The 25783-nt window shown below is 31.3% G+C and overlaps 2 protein-coding genes across 4 annotated transcripts; one reads left to right on the top strand and one right to left on the bottom strand.

Annotated features, from left to right (window-relative positions):
* Positions 1–227: 227 nt before the first annotated feature.
* Positions 228–7122, bottom strand: LOC21391381 (protein BTR1). Of its 3 annotated transcripts, none has more exons than XM_024161662.1 (9): positions 7003–7122; positions 6743–6869; positions 4825–5063; positions 4627–4733; positions 3102–3295; positions 2224–2345; positions 1006–1101; positions 868–929; positions 228–782 (listed from the first exon to the last, which is right to left on the bottom strand). In XM_024161662.1, exons 2-9 carry the CDS (start codon positions 6828–6830, stop codon positions 683–685), a joined length of 1008 nt encoding a protein of 335 aa, XP_024017430.1. In that variant the 5' UTR covers positions 6831–6869; positions 7003–7122; the 3' UTR covers positions 228–682. The 3 variants fall into 3 exon arrangements, with proteins under 3 accessions (XP_024017430.1, XP_024017432.1, XP_024017433.1); XM_024161664.1 differs by having other exon boundaries at positions 2224–2333; XM_024161665.1 differs by having other exon boundaries at positions 2224–2285.
* A 3383-nt stretch (positions 7123–10505) lies between these two features.
* On the top strand, positions 10506–17556 carry LOC21391380 (uncharacterized protein SYNPCC7002_A1590). The gene is made up of 6 exons (XM_010092129.2): positions 10506–10848; positions 11476–11666; positions 12023–12068; positions 15576–15658; positions 15771–15887; positions 17248–17556. Exons 1-6 carry the CDS (start codon positions 10587–10589, stop codon positions 17317–17319), a joined length of 771 nt encoding a protein of 256 aa, XP_010090431.1. The 5' UTR covers positions 10506–10586; the 3' UTR covers positions 17320–17556.
* Positions 17557–25783: the final 8227 nt, after the last annotated feature.

Below are 25783 nucleotides of genomic sequence, written 5' to 3'. Positions count from 1 at the left end.
AATCGTCTGAAAAATATAACTGTTTCTAACATATGTTTGTTTCTTTATCACTTTGTAACATCGTAAAAAAAAAAAGAAAAAAGAAAAAAGAAAAAAGAAAAAAGAAAAAAAAAAAAAGAAAAAAGAAAAAAGAAAAAAGAAAAAAGAAAAAAGAGAAGAAAAAAGAAAAACGAAAAAGAAAGAGAGAAAAAAAAAAGCTCAATAAATTAATAGAAAACACGACCATATTTCGAGTAAATGAATGCTGAAATCTTGTTCCTTCGGAATCCTCAAAAATATTAACGTCAATAAAACTGTTCAATGAAGATATAATATTAAATCAGACAAACCTGCCACTTTCAGAAGTTACAACTGAATAAACAAATAAATAACTCTAAACATTCTATTTGGTCAACTAATAATGCCCTCTTTCCAACTTTTTGGTTTTCTGAAATTTAGACCCTGATCTCATACAAGTTTGAAAAATTGCTCTCCGTCGACAATTAAAAAAAAAAAATAAAGAAAATTTCCTTCTCGCCCCTACAACAGGTATTCTGACCTTTTTTTCTTTTTTTTTTTTTTGACTAATTTATCACATGTGAGGACGTTAAGTGGACGCATTTAAATAACCAACTGTATATGAAATGTTGTAAGCAGGCCCACCAAAAACATTCCAAAAAGAATGAATTGCAATACTTGGGAATTAATCCTCCGCTATCCTCTCGGAAGCATAGGCTACCTTCTGCATTATCATCGACTCGGCTGCGCAGATTGCCCTCTGGGAACCCGTGATTGTGACTTTCCTGAAAAACAGGGCAGAAGAAAAAAATGTCAAAACACTTGATGAAGAAGAAGATTAGTGCACGGTCAACGGAATTTTTTTTTTACCTATCTGTTGTTCCAGACAAGAAATCGCCTCTATCCGATATCTTTATTCTAGCACCACTCGCCTACAAAAACACAACGCTCTTGTTTAGTAAATATGTGAACTCCCACAAACGAGGATATCAGTTGCTATCTACAAACCTGACTGATCTCCATGATATTCCTTCCACCACGACCAACAACGAATCCAATGTGTCCATCTGCAACGCCAATAGTTACCGAGTTACTCCGATCCTCCTGCAAAAATAACACAAAGCAATTGGTGTCAGTCAATCAAGAATTTACAAGGATGATCAAAGAATGTATATTTTTTGACTTAACACATCTGGAAAACCTAATATATGTTGCCAAGATAGGGGATTCATCATCTTGAACGCAGATACAGTATGAACTGTGGAAACTATGGAGAGAGTGAACGCAAGTGCGAAAGACCAATTTTCTTATCCATACCAGCAGTTTCCTTTTACAAGAAATTGTCACAGTTTTGATTCTGATTCATTCCCATTTTAAATATAACGATAAGATAGGAATAAATAACAGAATCACAGAATGCCTAAAATAACGAAAGATCTCATTTATTCTATGATCCTAAAACTTCATCTGTTAGACAACGAAAATAGAAAGTAATAATATTTAGAATTAGCCCACATGCTCATATCATATTCCCATCATACTAACTCCACTTTCATTTCATATGGACTTGATGACCCATAAATCTGTATTCAGGCACTTATGTTCATAAATGGCATAGATTATGCTCAAGTATCCGTATACCTATATTTTTAAATGTGAAATGAATTGAGATCGTGAGAATCTTAATGAAATCCCATTTTGTAACTTATCTATATGTTCTCCTTCCATTAGTCCATATATGTTCCCCTTCCATTAGTCCATACATGTTGCCCAATACAAAACAAGAGAAATAATGCTCACGATGCTTGCAAACAAACACTATTAGTTTTGTGTGTTCTTCATTTCACTTTTTTTTTTTTCTATTAGTTTATATGAGTTTCAGAAGTGATGAAGTATGACAAACAAAAAGTGGTAAAAAAAAAAAAACTACATCCTAGATGGAATTGTGGAAAGTACTTAACTGATTTATCTAAAGACCAATACTAAAATCCCAAGTGCTTCAATACACAAGTTTGTTATGAAGTGCTTGAAAACACGGGGTATACTCATTCTGACTGAGGTTTTTCCAAGTTAATCTTAACGGTGTTATTAATGAGTTCAGCAGATCAAAATTAGATCTCTTCACAGTACGTCAGCCAAATGACAAGCTAACTTTCTCTTTCCTTGAGTAATTGCAAATTTAAATAAGAAAAGTCGATCAATTAAGCATTGTTGAAGAGTGTGAACCTTGTTATTCTGAAACTTTCCTCCAGCGCCATTTGGTCCATAGCCCGTTTGATTGTATGATGCTGTTGCAACAGAAGGAAGCACATGTGGATATGGAGTACCATGAATACCTGAGAAAACACCTAAATTCAAGTTGAAGGGAACTTACAGGGCATCAAATTTCACAACAACCCTACACAAAGTATGATTTTAAAAAACCACTTGTAGCTAGTTTATATATCACAACTTTCTCATCTTTATTTCTCAAGGGAAGCAAAACAATAAGGCCACAGAGTATCAACATCCAAAAATAGATTTTTTTTATTTTTTTTATTTTTTTTATTTTTATTTTTTTTATATCCAAGAATCACCCAAACCCAAACCCACTTTGACATCCAAAATTGTTAGAACCTCCTATTATTGCAGCTCTCATCTTAATTGTGGAATTAAATTACCTTAAGAAGCCTAACATTACAGTTAAAAAAAATCAAAAAAGAAAAAAGAAAAAGAGACATGTAACATTTATACAATATCCAGCATTAAGCTTGCATTAAAAATTGCGACTGCTCCCAATTCCGAAGCAGTAGTCGTCATAGCATTAAGTTGGTAAGTAAGTATGGTGTGTAATGAGCATCGCTATGGTTTCACACTTCACCAGATCAAAATAAGATTATTTGATGACTAATCAGAACACATCATGTCAACTGTCAAGATTATACATTTACGCAAAAATAATAATAATTAAGAAAAAAGGGTGAAAACATTTTTTAAAAATAAAAATAATGCAAAAAAAGTCAAGAAAATTGCTTAGCACTATGAAGAAAAACACAAGTTTGCATTAACAGCATTCAAAGGATGACAATAATATAAAAAACAGAATGATTTTAAGAAAGACACACCAGGGTATGAAAATGGGGCATTCATGGACTGTGTGTAATGAGGGTCTTCAGCCAACTTAGAAAGAATCAGATCAATTGCTCGCATCTGTTCGTCCAAAGTTCCTGTCAGTGTTACTAGCCTATCATTTATCCCAAGATAATTATTGTCCTGAGGAGATATCTTGATGCCCGCTTGGGATTCTTCAATAAATGACCTGGTCAAAGGCAAACCTAAACACATTAGCAAACAAATATTTTTCTGGTCCTTGGGGAGAGCAAATGAGTAAACCTAATTTAAAAAACATAAATGTAACTAGCAGTATATTGCAACAACATATTTGGAAACAAGCATATATAAATTTAACAGTTTAACAAGAACATAGTTGGAAACAAGGGTTATGTGCTTGTAGAAATTCTTAAACGTAGAATTAAATGGAGCTAGCATGCAACTGTCTTTACGTCCAAAAATTAGATAACTCTGCCTTAAAAATAAAGAAAAAAAAAACATATATTCCTCTAGTGGAAAGCAGCTAAAACTGCTACTAGCATATCAAGAAAAATTTCCTTCTTTTTCAAGTCAAAATTCCTCAAAGGGGGGGCAGAAAGTGTAACAATTTGAGGATTCTAGAAAGTCTGCTCTCTGAAAGTTACAGTTAGTATTAAAAATCTCCCAGCACATCGTGTATTTTATGGATCTAAAAGAATGCACACTTTGGTCCTGACCCCACTATATGTTCAGATTGTCCTCACATGATTACACCTTTGTATTGTGACCAGCCTAGCCAGCAATATTCTTGACCAACGTGGCAACATGCCAGGCTTTACAACCAAAAACCTTATCTAGAAGGGCAAAGCCTTGACATAACATTTTCATACCAATGACCTTTCTACCATTCACTAATGTGGATCAAACAGAAGTATGAATTCGTCAAGAAAAGGAGGCTATATGGGCTTTGTTCGATCAAATAAACAAGCAAACAACGAGCAACCAATGAAGGAATCGTATCAAACCCTCATAAAAAGGAGTAAAACTTTTGAATTTTGATTAATAATCAGCTTCCCGTAGTTTAATTCATGAATGCAAGCAAGGACCAAAACTTCATGCCATAGAACCTAATAAACTACAGTGGTAAGTTGACACCATATGGTGTTAGTGGTACTAAACTTTCGTACATAAAAATAAAAAACTACAATCAGGAGAGATATTTAGCATCCATTGGACCACAATATCTATATCTATATAATCGTAAAATGAAAAAGAACCTAATATCACGTCAAGTGGTTTCTCAAATTAGACAAATTCGAACTAAGTGGTCTTCTAAAAACACAACACATTAAACGAGCATGAAGTGATGAAGATAGATTTGGGCAAATATGTTGCCATTTGTTCAACTATTTAAACAGGGAAACAAAAGAAGTCTTTCAAACAGACTCTAAAAAAAGAGTTTCAAATGGACAACCTCTAAATTTAATTAATTAATAGAAATGACAAAAAGCATAGCAAGCATCAGTCTATACAATTAGGAAATAGAAGCTGTGTGCTTACTTTATGGTGGACCCTCCCTTCCCAATTATGCCTCCACAAGAACCGTTTGGAACAACTAGTCTCAATTTTTTTCGTGGATCAACATCATTTTCTTCTTCAGTTTGGAGCTAAAAAACGAAAAGAAAATGTATGAGGAACACCAACAACACATACGTCATAATATAATCTGTAGGACATTAAAGTCAAAAACCAGAATACCTCACTCAGTAATTTCGCTAGAACAAGTTCCATTGCCTTGATAATTTCATTAATTGCTCCAGATATCATAATGATCCTATCGGTTGTTCCAGGGAAAAACTCATGATTGCGGGACAACTGAATTCGCGCACCAGATTTTGATTGAAAATCAGTGATTGTTGCCCCACCCTTTCCAATAACAGAACCAGCTGCAGCATTTGATACAAGAAACTTAATGTATGCAGGCCTCTCCATAGACTCTGTCAAAAAGTAAGCATATTAGAAGATGCGTGAAAAACAACGACTGTCAGAGTCCTTAGAACATACATGTCAGCAAATAAGCTGCAGGTTAATGTACATATATGATGAATAAGGAGAGAAACTTCAAACAGAAATTTAAGATTCAGCAGTCGATATGATAAAGAACATATAGAGTAAAATTATCTGTGATGCCATCACATGAATTTACAAATTACCTAAAGGGTCAGTCAGGGCTGGTGTAGATTTCAAGTTTATATCTAACCATATAAAGTAGAGAAAAAAAATGACATTGACATGCAATTCCATTATCAAAGAGACTAACCCACCCAAAACTAACAAGAGAACAGCGAAGTCTTATTTGTGCAGAAGTCAAACCTGTTAACGAATTTATTTAAATTGGACACACTGGGACATCAGTTCCAGAGAACATTGTCAGCAACCATGCAGAAGACTCAATTCTTTAACTCACAGGGTAACAGTAAACCTTCCGTTTTTTTCTTGGAGAAAAAATAATTTGGATTGGACTGATTATGCAGCAAATGCAAAGATATACAATCCCTTCTTGACCATTTACATATTTTATGCATGACATGAATCCATTGACTCGAACTTTCCCCAGAAAAGAATGCCAAGGTATCATGGGTTTTAATATAAATGTACATGGAACAGCAAATATGTCCTAAAGACTGAAACAACAGGTAGGATAAAAAATAAAAAAATAAAAAAATCAGCCAACATTATGTCGTATTCATCATTCCATTCTTTCCCTTTTGCCCCTTTTGTTTTTTCATCAAATGAAAAATGGAGAAAATGCACCACAAGTAATGTGAGGCACAAATCCAGGTTCATAATTTAAAAATCACATTCAACAAATTATCAATTGCCGCCGATTTTCAAATACAAGTTCAGGCCCATCCAACTATAATACATTCAACACGAGAGCTCAGCTATAATCTGTCAAATGTAACATTAGTTTAAAGTAAAATTCGCTTCATTTCTCCATTTTATGGCAGAGAGGAAAAAAATCTCCCAAATCTTAAAAATGTCAACTTATTAAAACTAATTATTTTATTTCAATTGACCTTCTGCTTCAAACGACAAAGAGAACCCGGTAATTAATATAGCATAATTGGTGTCTCCCACGCAACGAGCAAAAACTTCACTGAATCATGCGATAGGAGCATCTTGATGGGAACTCTTTAAATTTTAACTAAATTCTAACTAAAATGGCTAAAAACTATTTTAACTAGTAATTTTTTAGTGAGTCACTCTAACTATACTCCTATTTTAACTAAATATAGATTATTTTAATATTTATTAGATTTAAAATATAAATAATTTTATTGAATTTACAAAAGAATCTTTACATTTATTACAATTAAAAGAATAAAATAATAAAACAAACAATTGACTAGCCTCTTCATGCTATGAAAGGCATCCTTTAAAATAGCTAACCATTTAGCTAAATTAAGAGAGAGCAATCCCGTTTTGTTCTAGTTCCTCCCATTTTCTCAGCAAACAAACGAGAACACAATAAGCGTAATAGATTTAGAGTTAGGGTTTCAGCATTATCACAAAGAAGCCAATCTCGTCTTCATTCTCAATCAACAAACAAAATTAAATCCATAATTATGAACAAACCAATGGAGGGAGAGAGAAAGAAGATCAGATCAGAAACCTGCGGCGGTAGGTGATTTAGGCGGCGGCGGAGACCGCTTCCTCGGCGCCTCCGGAGACGAAACGTAAGATGACTCCGTCGACTCCATTCCTACTTGCTTCCCCTTCTTCTTCACCTCCTCCTCTTCCTAGAGAGAGAAAGCAGCAAATTTAGAGAGAGAAACAACAGATAAAAGCAAAAAAACCTTCACGACATTATCAGAAAACTCAAAAGTGAATCGAATTCCAAACAAACACAAGCTCAAACTCAGATTAGCTTACGGAGAACACAGCGAGTCCACGAACTAGAGAGAGAAAGAGATGTTGAGAGAGAGAATGGAGGGTTTTTGGTTTTGAGACTCTTCGCAAGATTGAGGGGAAATTTTCTTTTCGTGAGTTGTGTTTTTTTGTGTGGAAACCTCTGGCTATCTACCTATCCATTTACATTACAATTATATCCCCACGCGACAGCGCGTGTATAGTTGCGCGTGGGAATATTTGGTTATCTCGTTTTTGTTTGGCCGCGAGAACCGCTTTTAACTATTTCGGTTTGTTTTACTTAGGTAGGTAAAATCACATGCGGTCGGTCCCATGATTCTCCCGATCTGGACCGTTGACTTTAAAACGTAGGTCATCATTTCGTCATTTCAAGGAAAAAGGGCAATCAATAAAATGTCTAATTGGCTGCTCTACGCGGCTCCACGCGGTCGCAGGGTAAATGGACAGAGTAGCATCGAGCTGTTTTTGGGTTTCAATTTTTATGCTAACTCGCTCCAATCACACGCGCTCCGAAATTCCAATTCTTGGTGATATACAGTCTACGGTGTATAATACGTAATTAGGTATACGATTCATTTTACTCGCCACTTGGATCCGAATGGCAACATATTTTTAAACTCATTTAGTTTGTTAATTTAAATTTTTAATTTAAATTTAAATGTAATTTTATTATAGTAAAAAAATTAGATATAATTATTTCTAATAATTTTTTACTGTAAATTTAAATCAGTAAAATAAACGGAACATTAATATTAAAGAGCAAAAAAAAAGTCAATTTAATATTAGTTTTGATTTTTTTTTGTTAAAATATTAGTTTCAATATTTAAGACTAGTTTAGAAGGTATATTAAAATTATAATTTTTAATTCTAACGTTTTAAATTAATATTTTTTTTTTGAAAAAAAAAATAATACAATAAAATTAATAATTTGAGTATAAATATATGAAATAAACATATATTTTCTGTAGATTGATTTTGAGTATGATATTTTTAAGTTAAATAGCAGGGAGATCCAAAAATAAAAAAGTCAAAATAGTGGTGCTACAGTTATGATGTATTAATGGGCCGGGCTAGATTGGTCCGAATGATGAGGACTTTTTTAGACTAGAGTGTTTATGTGTATTGATTTTTGTGGTTCGAAGTTAAACTACAAATTTAAACTTAAGCATAAGTTTGGGAGTTTTGCTAATCAAATTAAGTAAACCCACCTACACAAAATTCTAGCATATGCCCACTTCACTCGGACGTTAATCCACATATAAACAAGAAATATGTTCCTCAAAATAACAATGTGATCTCTTGAGGGGAAAAAAAAAAACAATGTGACGAAAAGAACCTGCAATATACAACTTCAAATAAAATTGTTCGACTAATATTCTATTTTTATTTTTCTCAGAATTATAACATTCAATTTTAGAACATCTTAGAGAAAATTAGGGAATATCCCCCTTAATTGTTGCTTTAATTTTATGTTATCGTCACTCTTAAGTAATTAAGTTACAAATAAAAAGAAAAATAATAAAACAACATCATTCATAAAGATATCTTTATCTTTATGCTTGTTCGTTGATTTTTTGATATTTAGAATAGTGTATAATCAATCAGATGTGCCGCATTATTTAAAAAATTGAAACATTTTTTAACTAAATTCTTTTATTTTGTTATTTAAATCTATTAAATAATGTGTTATAATTTGATTGATTACATATTAGTTGATACATTAAAAATTAAACATGTGGTTTGAGTATGCATTTCTATGAGTTCAAAATAAAAAAGGATTTTTCTTTTTTTTAAGAAATTCTACTAGCCCGTTTAGTTCATGCATTTAAGTTGAATAATTTTGATTTTAAATTCATATTTTTTTAGAGAACTCATTGGCATGAAACTTTTTTATAAGAGAAAAGTAGTATAGTAGAATTAGAATTATAGTTTTAAACGCGTGAATCAAAAGTGCTTTACATATGTGATTAGTGATTGAAGAAAAGAGATAAATACCTTTAAGGGTGCGTTTGGTTACAGTGGGGGAATGATAATAGGAATGAGAATGATAATGATAATGGTAATGGGAATGGAATAGAAAAGAAAGTTGATTTATTTGTTTGGTTGTAATTTTAAGAATTCTCTAGAATAGAACATGAATATTTTCATGTTGACAAACTTACCCTTATGCTATATATAACACTAATATTTTATCTATCAATATAATATATAAAATTATTACTATATAATACATTATATAATTATAATATATAATATAACAATATTATTAAAATTGTTAATATAATTATAACATTATAATATATAAAATGTAACATAATATAATAAAATTATTATTATATAATATATTATATAATTATGATATATAATATAATAATATTATTAAAATAATAAATGAAATAATTAAAAATAATGATTATATTATACTATAATATAATATATATAATTACAATATAATGTATATTTATTATTATATTTAATATAATTATTAATATTATATAATATAATTATAATATTATAATATAATAATATTAGAATTATTAGCGTAATTATTATATTATTGATTAAAATATTACAACTATATTATATTATATATATTACGTTGTAAGATAATATTACAACTATAATTATGTTATAATATATTATATATTATTATAGAATATTAAATAAATATATTATAATTTATAACTATATTATAAATTAATTAATATATTATTATAATTATATTATATTATATTATTTTTATTATATATTATATTATATTATAAGACATAACTACTACATAATATATTTTAATTAGATTATAATATTCAAGGGTAATTATGGAAAAAAATAAAAAAGAAATTAGAATGGTCATTCCTCCTATATGAGGAAGGAATGATGATTCACTCAAAATGGGTGAATGACCATTCCTTTTAAATGATCATTTATTTTGTATAAATCCAACCAAATATCAAACTAGAATTCCATTCCATTCTATTCCATTCCTTTCCACCCAACCAAACATACTCTAAAAGTATTTGAGTCAAGAATCTGAGTGCATGGTTTGAGGGGTAAAATTTAGACCCATGTTAAGGTAAATTCTGTAATTTTTTCTTTAGTATTTTTTTATAGGTATTTATTAAAATGATAGGTATAGACTCACGCTGGATAAATTTTCCATTTTTTTCTTTATTTTTTTTTTCTGTGAACGTCTCGTGGGCCGGGCTTATTCGAGCCAAAAGGCCCAAAGACCCGGATAGACGGATTCATGATGTCCCCACTGATCTCATCCCATTATCGTAATGCCGTACACGTTAGCGAAACAGAGCGAGTGCGCGAAAATCCTTAGCAATTAGCGGCTTAGCGCTCTCGACCTCTCACTTTTCAAATCCACTCCACCAATCGGCCAATCCTCTTGTTTTATTGTCCGACTCTTTCAAATTAATTCCTTCGAGTAAAATGTAAGGTATTTCTTTTTTTTTTTTGGCTAATCATGTAAGGTATTTCTTTGTTCGCCTTTTCTTAAAAACAGAAAAAGAAAAGAAGTTTCTTTCTTTCTTTTCTTTTTTCTTTTTTTTTTTAATTCATAATTCAGAAACTTTAGAAGAATGGCACTAAGCGCCAGTTCTTCATCTTCGCCGTCGTCTTCTTCCATATATTTCGGACCAATTTCGTGTCCGTACACAAACCCTAGACGACGAAGCTCTCTGAGCTTCAGCCATGTCCTTTCCAGCTTATCTTCGTCTTCTTCTTCGGGCGAATCTTCTTCGAGGTCTTCGCTTCGCGTCTCGGTGAATTCGAATCCGAGAGCTCGTTTCTCCGCTCGGCGAAAGGAGTCCGTACTGGTTCGACAGCTCCAACGCCCTCTAAGTAATGTTAGAATGGAATTTTTGATTTTTTTGTTTTGTTTTTGTATTCGGAATTGCTTCTTCTTCTTCGGGTTTTTTTTTTTTTTTTTTTTTTTTTTTTTTTTTTTTTTTTTTTTTTTTGCATTTTATTGTAGTATTTATGTTTTGAACGTGGATTTTGAAATGCTCAAGTGATGTTAAGAGTGGAGGTTCGTTCGCATTGGACCTTTGTTTCCATTTTGTCGTTTTTGTTTTTGGAATTGTTGTATTTTGCATTTTGTTGTCGTTTCAGTTATATGAAATGTACGGGGTTTGAAATGCCAAGTAATTTTAGAATGAAATTTCGGATTCTCGCATTGGAATTTTGGATTCAACTCTGTCGTTTTTCTTTTTTGGAATTGTTTTTTTTTTTTTTGAATTTTTTTTTTTTTTTTTTTTTTTTTTTTTTTTTGCATGTTGTTGTCGTTTTCGTGTTATGAATTTATGGATTTTGAACAGCTAAGTAATGTTAGAATGCAATTTCGGATTCGCACATTGGAATTTCAAAGCTACTATTTTGTAGTTTTTGTTTTTGGATTTGCTGTTTTTTGCATTTTGTTGTCGTTTCTGTGTTTTGAATTTATGGATTTTTTTTCCCTGCGCTTGTCAGATGAGTACATGAGCTTGCCGGCGAGCCAGTACTCGGTGTTGGATGCTGAGAGGATAGAGAGAGTGGATGATAACACGTTCAGGTGTTATGTGTATAGGATCAAGTTCTTTAGCTTTGAGGTTTGCCCTGTTTTGCTTGTTAGAGTAGAAGAGGAGCCGAAAGGGTGTTGCATAAAGCTCTTGTCATGCAAGGTGTGTTTTGAATTTTGATTATATTTATTTATTTTAGGGCTTATCTTTGGGCACCCCTTGTCCCACACCGTAACATGTAGAAATAAGAGGTGTAACATGTATTTTATTTGTGTAACATATAACAATGACCAAAAAAGTACAACATTATTGTGTCAAGATAAATTCCTTGTTGTGGCATCTTTACGATGTCATTGTTATATAGAGTAAATGACATGTTATACCCCCTGTTTCTACACGTTACATGTAGAAACAATAGTTCATGAAGGACCCAAGCTTATTTATTTATCTATTTATTTGCTTTTGGGCTCTATGTTGAGTTTGGTGTACCTCTTACTTGACTATTTTGAATTCTACAGCTTGAGGGCTCGCCAATCGTTGTCGCACAGAATGACAAGTTTGATGGTAAGATAAGTCCTTCCTGTTTACATTGAAAATCTTATTGCTTATAGTACAACAAATTCTGGGTATTATATTTTAATAATGCATGCATGATGTCTATGAGTGATTTACCTGTATGATGGAGGATAATTTGAATTGATGATTTTGTGGTTTGATAGTGTCACTCTTCACAAAGTTTAAACTTTAAATTACGTAATTTCTTTTAGGTGGATCAAAGCAAACTAATGAGTATCCCTTAATTTTTTTGGTGTTGTTACTGTCATCGTCATCCATATTGAATATCGCTGGTCTTAAGGCCTGGAACTTATTGGTTTATAAATTGAAACGTTTTATGTATGGATTTTTGTTAACTTATTCGTATGGTAATGGTTTCTAGTGAAATAAAATATTTAATTTTAGTATTTCTGTACAGGGTAATCACAACTAACAAAAGCAAAGATAGTATTATAAAAATATGTTGACTATGACAAAAAGGTGAGAGCTCTTTCTGGCGGAGTATCGGAGTGAGAAAAATAGTGAGCGAGTGAAGTGTGTAATTAGATTTTTAATGTGGAGGAGTTTTTGGAGATATTTGGGACTTGAATTTTGAGAGTGAGTGACACTTTATATTGTGTTCTAATTCTTTAGGTGGAATATTTGTATTTCAACTCTCTTGGAAGTAGGAAAGTTGTTGAACCATGTGTGATGCAGAACAAGATAGGATTTGGAGGGAACAAGAGAGGAAGAAAGAAATAGAAAAAAAAAAAAAATAGTTAAGAATCTGATGAAGAGAAGAGAGAATAGTAGAGAATTTTAAGGAGAGAGCAACAACACTAGAAGAGAAACTAAATTATTCATAACCAAGGTCTAAAAATTTTTTGGTACAAGATGGGCAATCTATGATAGGCATTTTAGCATAACTTGCTCTAAATGACAACTAAGTTTCTGTCTTGCACATGTTGGTTTCTATTTTATCCTAGCTAATAACAACTACTATGAGTTGGTGCAAGTCGTACAATTGATCAAGTTGTCAAATTGTTGTCACAAGTGGCACAAGTTGTCAAGCAGAGATTGCTCTGTAGCAGGAAAGAAAGCTTTATCTACCCAAGCTAACTTAAATGGGCGAGGATGTGGTTCAGGCTTAAGATCAAATTTTAGTAATAGTTGGCTTTAGAGGTATGAACGTGTGCAAGATATTGATTTGTTTCCATGCATCACAATCGGTGAGTAGACAAAATGGGTCTCATGACAAATAAATGCTCCTCATCAGAAGAGGAATTATCTTCGTATATCAGTAGAGAGTCTTCTTCATATCTGCTTGTATTGGAGCTATAGCAAAGAGCTTATTTCCTTTGGTGAGGTGTCATTCTTGTGATTCATAACAAGGACAGGTTGTGGACAACGAGAGGATATATGATCTCTAGCATGACTGTTGTGGCATTTCAACTTTGGAAGTAAAAGTAGAGGAAGTAATTGCCTTACTTTTATCAAAATTAGTGGGAGGTGTGTTACGTTAGGAATCCTGCCAAAATATAATATTTTTTTGGGACAAAATAAGAAATAAACTACGTGGAAAAATAACACTGAGAAACTTACGTGGTTTAACTTTTAGCCTACGTCCACAGGCAAAGACGACGAGGAATTTTCACTAACAAAAGAACAAGGAGATCATAAAAGGAGTATTTAAACACTCTCCAAATTGAAAACCCAAAACCCAAATAAACCGAAAATGCTCTCACAAAAGCACCAAGGATCTAGGCTCAATTTTTCGCCAAGGTGGAGATTTGTTAAGATGTGGCTCAATTGACCACATGGGATTTGGTGATGTCACATAGATTATATAACTATGGTGATTCAAGGTTCTTGGAGCCTAAGATTTGCCTTCTTCCAAGATTATGACAAGTGTAACTAATCTATAGTGTTATTATGTTCTTGGAAGCCAAATTTTCCTTTCCAATCTAATGCCCAAGCTAACCTATAAATTGCTCTCCCCTCTAACATTCAAAGCATCATAATTTTGGGAGCTTTCTTGAGTGTTTAGTGAGTGTTCTAAGAGAATCTCTCTTAGTGTGTTTACGGGAGTATTTTGAGTTTATTTGGGTTTTAGATTGGCTGCATTTGTAACAATCTTGAGAGAGAGAGAGAGAGCAAAACTTGGCTTCTAAGGACATACCAGACTATATTGGTTATACTTGTCATAATCTTAGAAAAAGGCAAATCGTAGGCTGGTAGGGCTGTACATTAGTCGATGACTGACAATTTTCATCAGTTCAGTCACCAACCGACATCATTGGTTTTCCCTTTCATGGAAATTGAGCCCCGTCCAGAAAAGGGATGAAACCGATTGATCAATGACCGATTTTGTCATTGGTTTTGGTTTGGTCACCGTCGTAGCTTGCTTTTTGAACGGCACGACAAATAGTGGGTTTATGTCATGAGAGGTGATGGCATAAAAAAAAAGTCCTGGAGACTTTTGGGCTTTGGCCCCACTTTTTTTGCTTTATTTTGAGGAACTTGGGCCTAATAGTAGGCTTTTTGACGGATAATAAATGAAAGAAAAGAAAGGAGAAGACGAGAGGGTAGGGAGAGGGGACGGCGCAACAAAATGAGCGTCAGTGGCTGAAACTCTGCCAGAAACAGGAAGAAGTCAGTTTTCAGTCACCGGCCGATGTAAAATCTTTCAAACCGAGCACCAAACCGCCAATGTTGGTGCGGTTCGGTTCACTAACCGAAGTTGTCGGTCACTGCCTTCCGGCAATTTTTGGTCGACACCATCAGTCCTGCTCGGTTTTCGGTTAATTTGAACAGCCCTCTGGTCCATAGTTATCTCATCCATGTGATATCACCAATTCATGTGGTCAATTTGAGCCACATCTTAACACGTAGGACTTCAAGAAGAATTAGTATTCTGTTATATTTATTTTATATTATGTTAAAAATTATTTTAGAATTTTATGCAACTTTGCTTCCTGTAATAACAACTCGACCAATTGTACTACTTGTACCGGTCCTCTGCCAACTCATATTAGTTGTTATTTTCTGCTATTTTACTAGGAATCAACTTGTGCACGTTGAAAAATTAGTTGTCATTTAAAGCAGTTTGTGCTAAATTACCAATCTATAACTAGGTCATCTTGTACCAAGAAATTTTCAGACCTTGGTTGTAAGTTATTTAGTTGTTAAGTTGCATGGAATTCTAACAATTTATTTTTACAAAACATAAAATAACAAAATACAAATTCTTCATTCATTGACGCCTTGTATAGGTATGTAAATTTGGCATCTTGTTCCTCATCAATGTGTCTATTATTTGTCATTATTATTGTTCTGTAATTCTTCCAATAGACTTAGTGTCGTTATTACTATTCACAAAATTATGCCGTAGGTTATTATACAACAGATACTAGGGATGGTGAAAGAGGTTTTATGACGGAGTTTTTATTCTAGATGAATAAACAATTATTTTGTTGGAGTCATTTGGTTTATCCTTCTTTCAGGAATGCTTTGACATTATTTGGTGTGGGCATGCAGCTTTTATGGAGAATAAAATATCATGCAATAGCAATGAAGGAGACTTGTCAGAGCAACAACTGACTTCAGAGGCTATCATCGAGGTAATGGCTTAAAACAATATAGATATTGTTTAACATACATATTTGTGCCGCACAATTTTTAGATACTCTTTAATACCTCTATTTTACACGTTGACAATCATGTGAAATTCAGGTTAGCATTGAGGTTCCTTTCTCATTTCTTCCAATTCCAGTGCAAGCCATTGAATCTACTGGTTCCCAAGTCCTTGAACAAGTTTTAAAGATCATGCTTCCTCGCTTTATGGCACAGGTTTTTGGAACTTCCTATTGACTTTTATATTCTGAAAATTTAAATGAGGCAGGAAAAGTTTATAACTGCTAATTCTAGCTCCATGTATTTCTATTTTGATTGCATCACATGTTCCAAATATTTTTTCGTGATGGTTCTTCGCTTGCAGTCATTTGCTTACGGCGAGTTGAAGTGCAAGAGTGAACGTATGTGATGGCTAACTTGCATAGTTGAGATTGTCTTTTGACTGTTTCACTCGTGGCTATTAGCCACAACCAACCAAGAAATAGTCCGTATATGATGCATTGACTTTTCATTTATGAATTTCCTGAAGTGTGCGCATCTTTTTGTTTTTCTTTTTCTTTTTTTAGGAGTAGAAAATGCTTACCAACTTAAAAAATGGGTAATGATATAAACTTAATGGTGGCGATTATGCTGCTAGAAGCATGAATTACTTAAATGGATCCAGAGTCTTAGACGGATGGGACTTATTGGACTTAACAACAGTTCGTACGTAGTTGTGGTTAGGGAGTAGGGACCTAGTTTAAAGAAAGTTAATGGCAAAGGTGATAGTGGATAACTAACCGTGTTTATTGTCTCCTTTTGTATCATGACAACTATTCTTTAATTTGTCAATAAGTAGATTGTCAGTTTGTTGTGATAGTTGATGGCGTTTTTCTGAGTGAGGTCACATTCATTATGAACAAGATATGGTTAACTTGAAACTTTACTGACTTCGTACTTGGTTTATAACTTTATACTAAAGGTGTGCCACCATTGTTTAAAAATTGCAAAATTGGGTTACCACAAATGGGTTCTTTATTTTCAATGAGCTATTCTGAGAATATTTCCTATTTAAATTTTAGGAATATAACATACCGAAAATGATTTAATAGGTTATCTTCTGTGTCAGAAAAAAAAAAAAAAGAAATAAACCTTAGATCCATTGGAATCAAAATTTTGGACGAGTATGATCATAGAGAATGCAGGGATTTCATCTTGAACTTGAAATTGACCAAAGGAAGCTTGAAAGTAGGTTTTTTTTTTTTTTTTTGGGGTATGTATGGTGAATATTATGGGCTTGATTTTCATTTGTGTAGGTTTTGGTTGTAGAAACGCATTATTTAATTCTTAAGTTGGCCTTTTGGTAAAAATAAAACTAAAATAAAATAAATGGCTCCCGCCCAGCAACGCAAAGTGGATACCTAATAGAGCTTTTCAGTGTGTGCAACAATACTATCTCAATGAATACGAATAATAAACTTGATGACTCTTTAAATGACAAAATTTTTTAGTTTTTACAGAAAATAAGTTAAGTGGTCCATTTCCTTTTCTGTTGTATTTGTTCTCTTCTGATGCTTTAAGAAAACTGTTTGTGTAGCTTGTAAAAGACTATCAGGCATGGGCGTCTGGTGATACCTCAAGGCAGCCTTTGGGAACGGGCGAGATATAAGGTTGTGGAAAACTCTTTGATCTCTTCAATCAGGTCATCACATGTTTAATGTTGGAACTATAGGTAGCATGATATGATTCCTATCTCTACTTTGCACACCATTTTTCCTGCTCTTAGGTTCTTTTATTAATCATTAATTTATTCGGAGGAAAAAGTTTTTCAGCGATTGTATTTTGAATGTCATTAATCATTATAATCATTGCTGCTGACTCTGTTATCATTTTGTCACGTTTTTATTTTTTTTTATTTTTTTTTATTTTTTTTTTTATTTTGGAAATGATGGGTCCCTTTAAACTTATAAGATTCTATTCATACTATCCAGAGGAAACAAGTGCTAGTGCAAGTCTGGCCAGCGCCTTTATTGGCTCTTGTTGTCACTTTTGTTTTTGGTCAAAATAAACGTTACTATCTCTTCTTTATTTTATCTCTCATCTCTCAATCCTTGCGCCGCTGGGCTGATAGCCCAAGCTGAGGTTGGCATTGGCAACCTTCCACAGCGGCTGGCCGGATCTGGCCTCCTGCTGGTCTCGTGTGTGCTAAACCGCCTTTGGATCCCTTTACAATCATTGCATGGTCGTTACCCACCACCGTTGCTGGTTTAAGTGTGAGATATTTCCCCACTGAGGTTATTTTTGTAAACTAATAGGTTTTAGAGTAAAAATAAGTATCCATATTTTCAATAATAGAAAAGAAAAATAAAACAAAACAAAATACATGATCCCTTACATCAAAATTTTAGTTCAATCCAACCTCTAAAGTATCAAAATTTTCAGTCTAGTGCAATGTCAAATCGGGTAAAGTTTTGGAGATCGCCTACTAGTTATGCGATCTCAAATTTGTACAGTGAAATATATTTTTTAGACTGCCCTTAAGCACTATATTAAAAACCATCCGATTTTATTAATTCGAGGTGATTTACGTGCTAGATTGGATAGAGGATAAGGCGCGTTTTTTTTTTTTTTTTTTTTTGTTTTGGTTAAAAAAAAAGAAGATTCAAACATGTCAAAACTGGGCAAGTGCACTACAGAAGAGATAAATATACGCACATGTATTTAACCAGTGAAGGGGAAGTCACCTTTTATGCTTTTAAAATCAACACAGGTAGACCAACCAAAAAAATTCAACACAACTATGTTACTCATTTACTCATTAATGAGTATTTTAATCTTATGAGATTGATATGACAAATGCAATAAATTGAGTAGTTAAATGTATAGAAACTAATGAAATTAGATTAATATCACACTATTTATTCAATTTTTGTATTTGATAAATAAATATTTATGAAAACGAAACTGTTGAAACTCATCCATATATATTTATCATTTATGCAATGAAGTACTCATACGTATATATTTATCATTTATGCAATGAAATTATTGAGAACTAACAGGAGAGATCTAGAACTCCTATTTTGGCTTGAAAAAAAAAAAAAAAAAAACATTTTATAGGGCGCATTTTTATTATTGCTAGGAAAAGAATAAGAAATGAACAATCCTTTCCACTGTTTTTGTTTTCTCAAACTGGGTGAGATTATCAAGGATTTTTAAATTAAAAAAAAAAATGCCTATCCAAAAGCTTATGCTAATTACTTTCATAAACAAAAAGATCCGACTGCGCTTTTACTATTTGCCTAATTGCCTAACAGTAAAGTAAGTGGATATAACTTGCTTTACCAATAGGTTCAATCTGCAAAAACGAGTCCCGTGTAGCTTTTTACATTATAAAGTAATGAGTTGTTTTCAAGTTCATACACTTTGGTGTTCATTTTCCAATGACATTAAAAAATTAACACAAGGATTAATTTAAATTAAATTGGTCGGAAAGTTCAACAAGGTGATGACTGTTTGCTTTCTTTGGTCTTCCTGGTAATGAGGATTAAGCAATTTCCCCACCTTTCCTTTTCAATACACCAACCAAGCTTTTTTTAACTGCCAAAAAGTAAATAAATAAAATTTAAAATTTAAAAAAAAAAAACCTAGGTTTTGGAGATTAGGCAGATAAACAGCCAATAGATTCGATTTTGGCCCATTAGTAAGGGAGAAAACAAAAGAGTAACTAAATAGGTTTATACCCAAACTTTTCACCACATAATGATATTAGGCAACCTTTATAGGTCCCTGCAGGACCATAATTCTGGGAGCCCTTGATTGGACAACACCAGAGCAAATACTTTTGAGTACTTTTTTTTTTTTTTTTTGGATAATTAAATACTTTTGAGGACTTTTCACCACCGTTTTTGTTAAGCAAATTCCACGTATTTAAGTAGCCGAAAGAAATAGGCCCATCCATATCTGTAATTAAAGGGCTGTTTTGAAGTTTCAACCGTACATTCTTTTTAATATGCTCACGGGTTGATCTAACAATAATATGTGCAAAATTTTATTATTTTGGGCATAATTTTGTGGAGCATAAACGAAACAGGTGGGAAAAGGAAGGCAAAATTCTCACGGCTAAATTGTACTGAAAATCTTTTTAGGGAATGATTGATATTAGAAATAAATAAAGTGAAAAAAGACGAGCAAAGAAAAAAAAGAAAAAAAAAAACAGAGAGAGAGAGAGAGAGATAGTAAGCTTCATTTGACATGTAGATGCCTTTCTTTTTGGCCATTTGGAGGCCTCTAATTGTCTTTACTCTATTTTGTTTTGGCATCAAAGGGAACATTGAGAGATTTGTTCAGATAGCCATGGCCTACTTAATGGTTTAATTAATCAATCACTTCATTTGCAAAATAATAATAGGAATAATGATAAGGAAAAATTCATATTAATAATTTTAAATTAAAATCTCAACGTTTTAGAAAATTATTTTTTAGTATCTTAAAGTTATTTTTTAGAATGGAAAATGTCAAAGTTATCATTCTCATTAATTAACCAAAAGATTAATAATAAATTTTAAAAAAAATCTGAAATTTTTTTAAAACATTTAAAAATAAAAAATAAAAAATGCTTTAAATTAAAATAATTTTTCTAGAATTTTTTTTAAATTTATTAGTTTTTGGTAAAATAATGAGAATAATAAATTTGACATTTTAGTCCTAAAAATGACCTCAAAGTACTAAAAATAATTTTTTAAAACATCAAGGTATCAATTTAAAATTACTAAAAATACAAGGTATCAAAAGACAATTACGCTATAACACATGGTACTAATATAAAAAATTTTCTAATAATAATAATAATAAAATCAATCGCTTGTTACATTCCATCACTAGTCTATTAATTAGTCCTGTCATTCTGTGTGACTTGCGTAATCACATGAGTTTATTTTTTAACTCAAAATTTTTAATTCAAACTTTTAACTCAAATTTTTAATTCAAACGACCGAAACGAATGAAACTAAGTCTTTTTTTGCTTTCTTTTTATAAGTATTTAATGGATTTCTTGTTACCGAATATATCCCACATACATATACTATTCTTTTTTGAAGCCATAAAAAAATGAAAGAAGAAGAAACCATAATATTTATTGATTTTAAATTTTTAATATATATTCCACTTGTTTTCCCTTTTTTTCCTCGCAAATATGAATTGTTTGGAAAGAACTTTCAAGATGAAATTAATAGCATTTTATTACAAGTTGAAATAGAGTTTAGTCTAAAAAATAGTCAAGGATTCTCGCATGACCAGATAAATGGCTTTATCGTTAATTTGTCTCAATAGGCATTATTGTCCTTTTCTTTTACATTTAATTATGCTTTAATTTTCTTCGTTTGCCTTTCCTCTTTGCTTTAAATTTAATACGAATTCTTCTTTTTTTTTCCCACTCAAATGTGAGTTTTTCAAATTGTTGCATTTAATTAGGAACTTCGTGAGCTCTTATATTGTTTGGTTGGCCTAATTCAGCCAGATTGTGGCGATTGGCCAAATTTTTACCAACTTCTCTTCTATTTCCGAATTATTGATTGAGTATTTCCTTTGATTTTCATACTTTTTTTTTATAGTGATCTTTAATCTCTGTCTTTTCATGGAATATTTATTCTCTGTTTATTCTTTTTTTAAAGGGTAAAATGCATAGCTTAAATAGCTACAATCTATTGCAATCTTTGTTTATTCTTGAAATATCACTTATGTACTTTTGGTATATTTAAATTTGAATTTAATGCTTTTTTTTTTTATGAAAATTTCCACTGCAGGGTACATTTTTCAGCCCTAATTAATAGAGTGATAGACCAAGTTTTATTAGCTGTTTGATTAATTTTAACGATATGATTCATATATATTTAAGTTAAAAAACCGTTCACTGTACTTCGAGACCCCTTTCACCCCAAGCCATGCATTGTGAGGGTCGGTCGCACCAATTTTTTTTTTTTTTTTTAATTTTGTATGTTTTTAGAATATTATTTTGTATCTTTTAGTATTTTGGTATATTTTTTTAAAAAAAATTATTAGAGAATAAGGATTACTTACATAACAAGATTTTAAGGGTATTAGGTCTTTTCACCTTAAGTTTGATTTCTTAAAATAGGAAGAGGTTTTTTATGTGATTGGTAAAATATATAGATGTTTTTGTCTTCAAAAGCACTTGGTGAAAACCCACATTTTGCCTAAATAGAAAAGATATTTTTATGATTCTCCCAAATACAAAAAATAAAAAAAATAAAAAAATAAAATAAAAAAAAGAGGAAAAAAGAGACCTTTAGATGGTAGAACCATGAAAAGAAAAGAAAAGACAATAACAAAGGTCTATTTAACACCACGACCAATCAACACTCACCAATATATCCACTAAAAAGGGAACAATATCCTGAAGACAACCCCTTCTAAAAGTACTGCTATATTGGCACGCAGTATATATATTCTTTCAGCCAAGAGGACCTAGACACGCATTTGGCAACGCCCTAGAAATATATATAATTCTTTAAAAAAAATAATTTAAACCGCATGCTTACTATAAATAAGAATGAAAAAAGACATATTTATTAAATTTTTATTTAGAAAAAATAAAAAAAAGGTATAATAAGATAAAAAAAAAAGATAAGAATGGAAAAAGAAGAAGAAAAAAAAAGAAAAGAAAAAAATACTAACGAAACGTTTTATCAGGAAACATGATTTAAAAAATTTAGACAAAGATATTTATGAGAATAAATTATTTGAACAGAGAGTTAAAAAAAAAGAAGTAAATTTACAAGGGTCAATTTTGAAGAAAAAATGTATAATAGAACAAAAAAGATAAGAATGTATAAGTGGTACACAAGAAAAAGAAAGAAAAGAGGAAAAAGGAGATAGTTTAAAAATAAATAAAAGGAAGCAAAAAAAAAAAAAAAAAAGATTGGCGTATATTATGTATAGAACAGATAAGAATGACAATTTATTTAATAGAAACAAATGTTACAACGACAAATCATGTAGAAATACCAAAATCGATATAACAAAGTGGCGGAGCCTTAATTTTTTTAGAAGGTGTGAATCAAACTAAAATTTTTAAAAAAAATTATAACACAATAGTCTTTTTACCTTAATTTATCAGTTTGTATCTTTGATTTATTAGAAATTTTAAAAATGAAATAAGAGTACTCAAAGTAACAATCAAAACTTAGGATATATAAAATTTCTTAAAAAGATTCCATGTAAATGTTGTAATTAAATAAATTTTCACGGGGTTGGCAAATGAAGAAAAAAAGTGTAAAAATTTTCAAACGAGGGGCAAAAATATAAAGGACCTTGCTCCGCCCTATACAAATGATCTATTGTGATTAAACAAAACAGTATATCAACCATTATTTATAGTTATTAAAAAGATAGTTAGGATTTTTCTTTCACTCTTACGGCTAGCACTTAATTGTGCGAAAAAATAAAATAAAACAAAATAAAAACGAGCTCCACAGAAAATAAACCTTAAACTCTTTCAAAATACGCATCCACGTTCCCTGTGATTACAAATGTTAGCACTAATTTACACACATTTTCTTTCAGTTTTCCCACGTCCCAAACGCTATCAGCAACTTAGGATTCTGAATATCCGAGACCCCCATGAAAACCCTGCATGTTATAAGCTGAGGTGGGAATTGCAATGTGACCTTGTTTCCCAATCAGAGAGCACACCAAACTTTTCTTATATATTCTGCATATGGTAGACCAGCCACTTTATTATTACGTGCCTGAAAATTAAGGCCACGAGTGTGCATGGATAAGAAGGGGGGGGTAATGATTTTCTGGCTTCTTGGGGTTGGATTTTTGCTAGAAAACCATAAAACAACAGTCGTTATATATATATATATATAGACACACATGTACACACGCATATATATATATATATATATATATAAGTTATGGGTGAGGAAGGAGCAAGTGAGCTAGGAGACAACTTGCATGAAGATGAAAGGAAACTTGGGACACATTACCTAACATAAACTTCACATGGATTTGCTTATTTCAATGTGTTTGTCTCTATGCTAATGGACATATATATATATATATATATATGTAAAATAATTCATGCACTCCTTGTATTACGGCTCCTCGATCTAATTCTACACCAAAAAATCTCCATGTGATCATGAAGAAATTTTTTATTCCATTGCATAAGTCGAGTTAAGTCCAATAAAATTAATTCTACCAAAAGAAAAGAAAAAGTCCAATAAAACTGATTAATTAGTGAGTTGTATCAATATTGCCAGTATCCTGTTGGGCGAGATTTTGAAATCGAAAATTACCGAATGTTGAGAATTCATTAGTAGGGTATGAAAACAAATACTCCTATATATATCGCTAGAAAATTGTTCTAACATACCGAATTTGTATTAGCTTTTATTAGTTTTATACAGATTTTTTTAACATATTAAGCTGATTTTAATTAAATACAGTGTACCATAAAAATATCCCTACCATAAAACACTTTTTCAGTATTTATTTATTTGAATGAAAAGAAAACAAACAAATATCAAAAGAATTTCAGAACATATCAACTAAATTAGCACCTACCCATGTAAAATTATGTTAAATTAAATCATATTATTAGCATTTGAGCCAAAAAAAATCATATGATTAGCACATACTCATGTAATATTACATCATATGAAGGACTCCCTTAAAACTTATTGCTAATCATGATAAAACACAATACAAGAGCAAACATTCGAAGAGCAAAGCTCCCAACGAATCCGATCGAAATAAGCATATTCAAGTCAATTCGTTTTATCAACTCTATATATAATAGTGTATTTATTTTCTTAATTTATAAGTTTTCTTGTCGATCTATATTACTTCAAAGTCAAAAGAAAAATGGTGCTTTCTAAGTAAAACATTAAATCTGATTTAAATCAGATCAACATGAAAAAAATATACAAAACCGATCACAAAATCTAATACAAATTATATGCTAGTAAAAACACTTAACCAAAAATTATGAGTGATGGAGTCTCTTACGTTAATTAAGTGCACTTCATTTAGCAAGGAAAAAAAAAAAAAAAAAACTCACTTCGAGAGGGGGAAAGATCTATTTTGATTGCGTAAAAGTTAACATTACTTTGATTGCATAAATGGAGTTCTAAATGAGAGTAATGTAAAATCAAAAGAAGATGTTTATTTTATTGATGATTGATTACACAAATAGACACATCGATGATCACGACTGTCTAAAATCATTTAAAAACAATATACTAGAGAGTTGTAAATAACACTTTCTTCCTATAAATGTTATTATATGATAAATAATATTATGTTTATTAGATTCAGATTATGTATTCAATTTTTGATGTCCTAAATTATGTTAATCAATTATATTTTGCCACATTATTTATGGAACAAACTTAACAAAGTCAATTAAAAAACATTTTGAATTTTTTAAATAGTATGGTATGATATAATTAGTTAAGCATTAATTTAGACACTAAAATAGCATAGGTAATTTAGAGTCCATTTTGCCATTTATTTATATTTTATATGCTGCTTTATATATTTAATGGTAACCACATATATGTAAAGATAATAATCAAAAAATCGTATATATATATATACATACATACAGATATAAGTAACCAAACCATATTCAAACACATATAAAAGAATGGTATGAATGCATATGTCGCCATGCAGGTCCACACGAGAAGCCATGAGCTAAATGACGAAAATATTTCCCTTTATTATCCACTTAATACAGATCCCATAGAATGACAAACTGTTATATAAACTCTTCTGAGTGGTATTTTCTTGGGTTCTGACAAGTGGCACCGTTCAAGTAGTTTAGTAAATGATCTTTTGCCAAATCTAATGCATTCATATATACCATTTACTTATACCAATCGCAAGTTTACAACTAGCATAGATGGGTTTTATGACCATTCAATGTCTAAAAAAAAAAAAAAAGTGTGGGATAACTATGCCCACATTTAAATATTTTTTTTTTCATTTTATATCCAAAATTATTATATGAAGTAAAATTTAAAAAAAATATTATTTTAAAATAAACTTCGTATTAGTTTAATTTTAAGTTTATGCTTTAACGTAATACATTATAATCCAAT

The sequence above is a fragment of the Morus notabilis genome, unplaced genomic scaffold, assembly GCF_000414095.1.
Source record: "Morus notabilis unplaced genomic scaffold, ASM41409v2 Scaffold1378, whole genome shotgun sequence".
In the NCBI taxonomy this organism is placed as follows: domain Eukaryota; kingdom Viridiplantae; phylum Streptophyta; class Magnoliopsida; order Rosales; family Moraceae; genus Morus; species Morus notabilis.
This window is presented reverse-complemented; position numbering and strand designations above follow the sequence as displayed.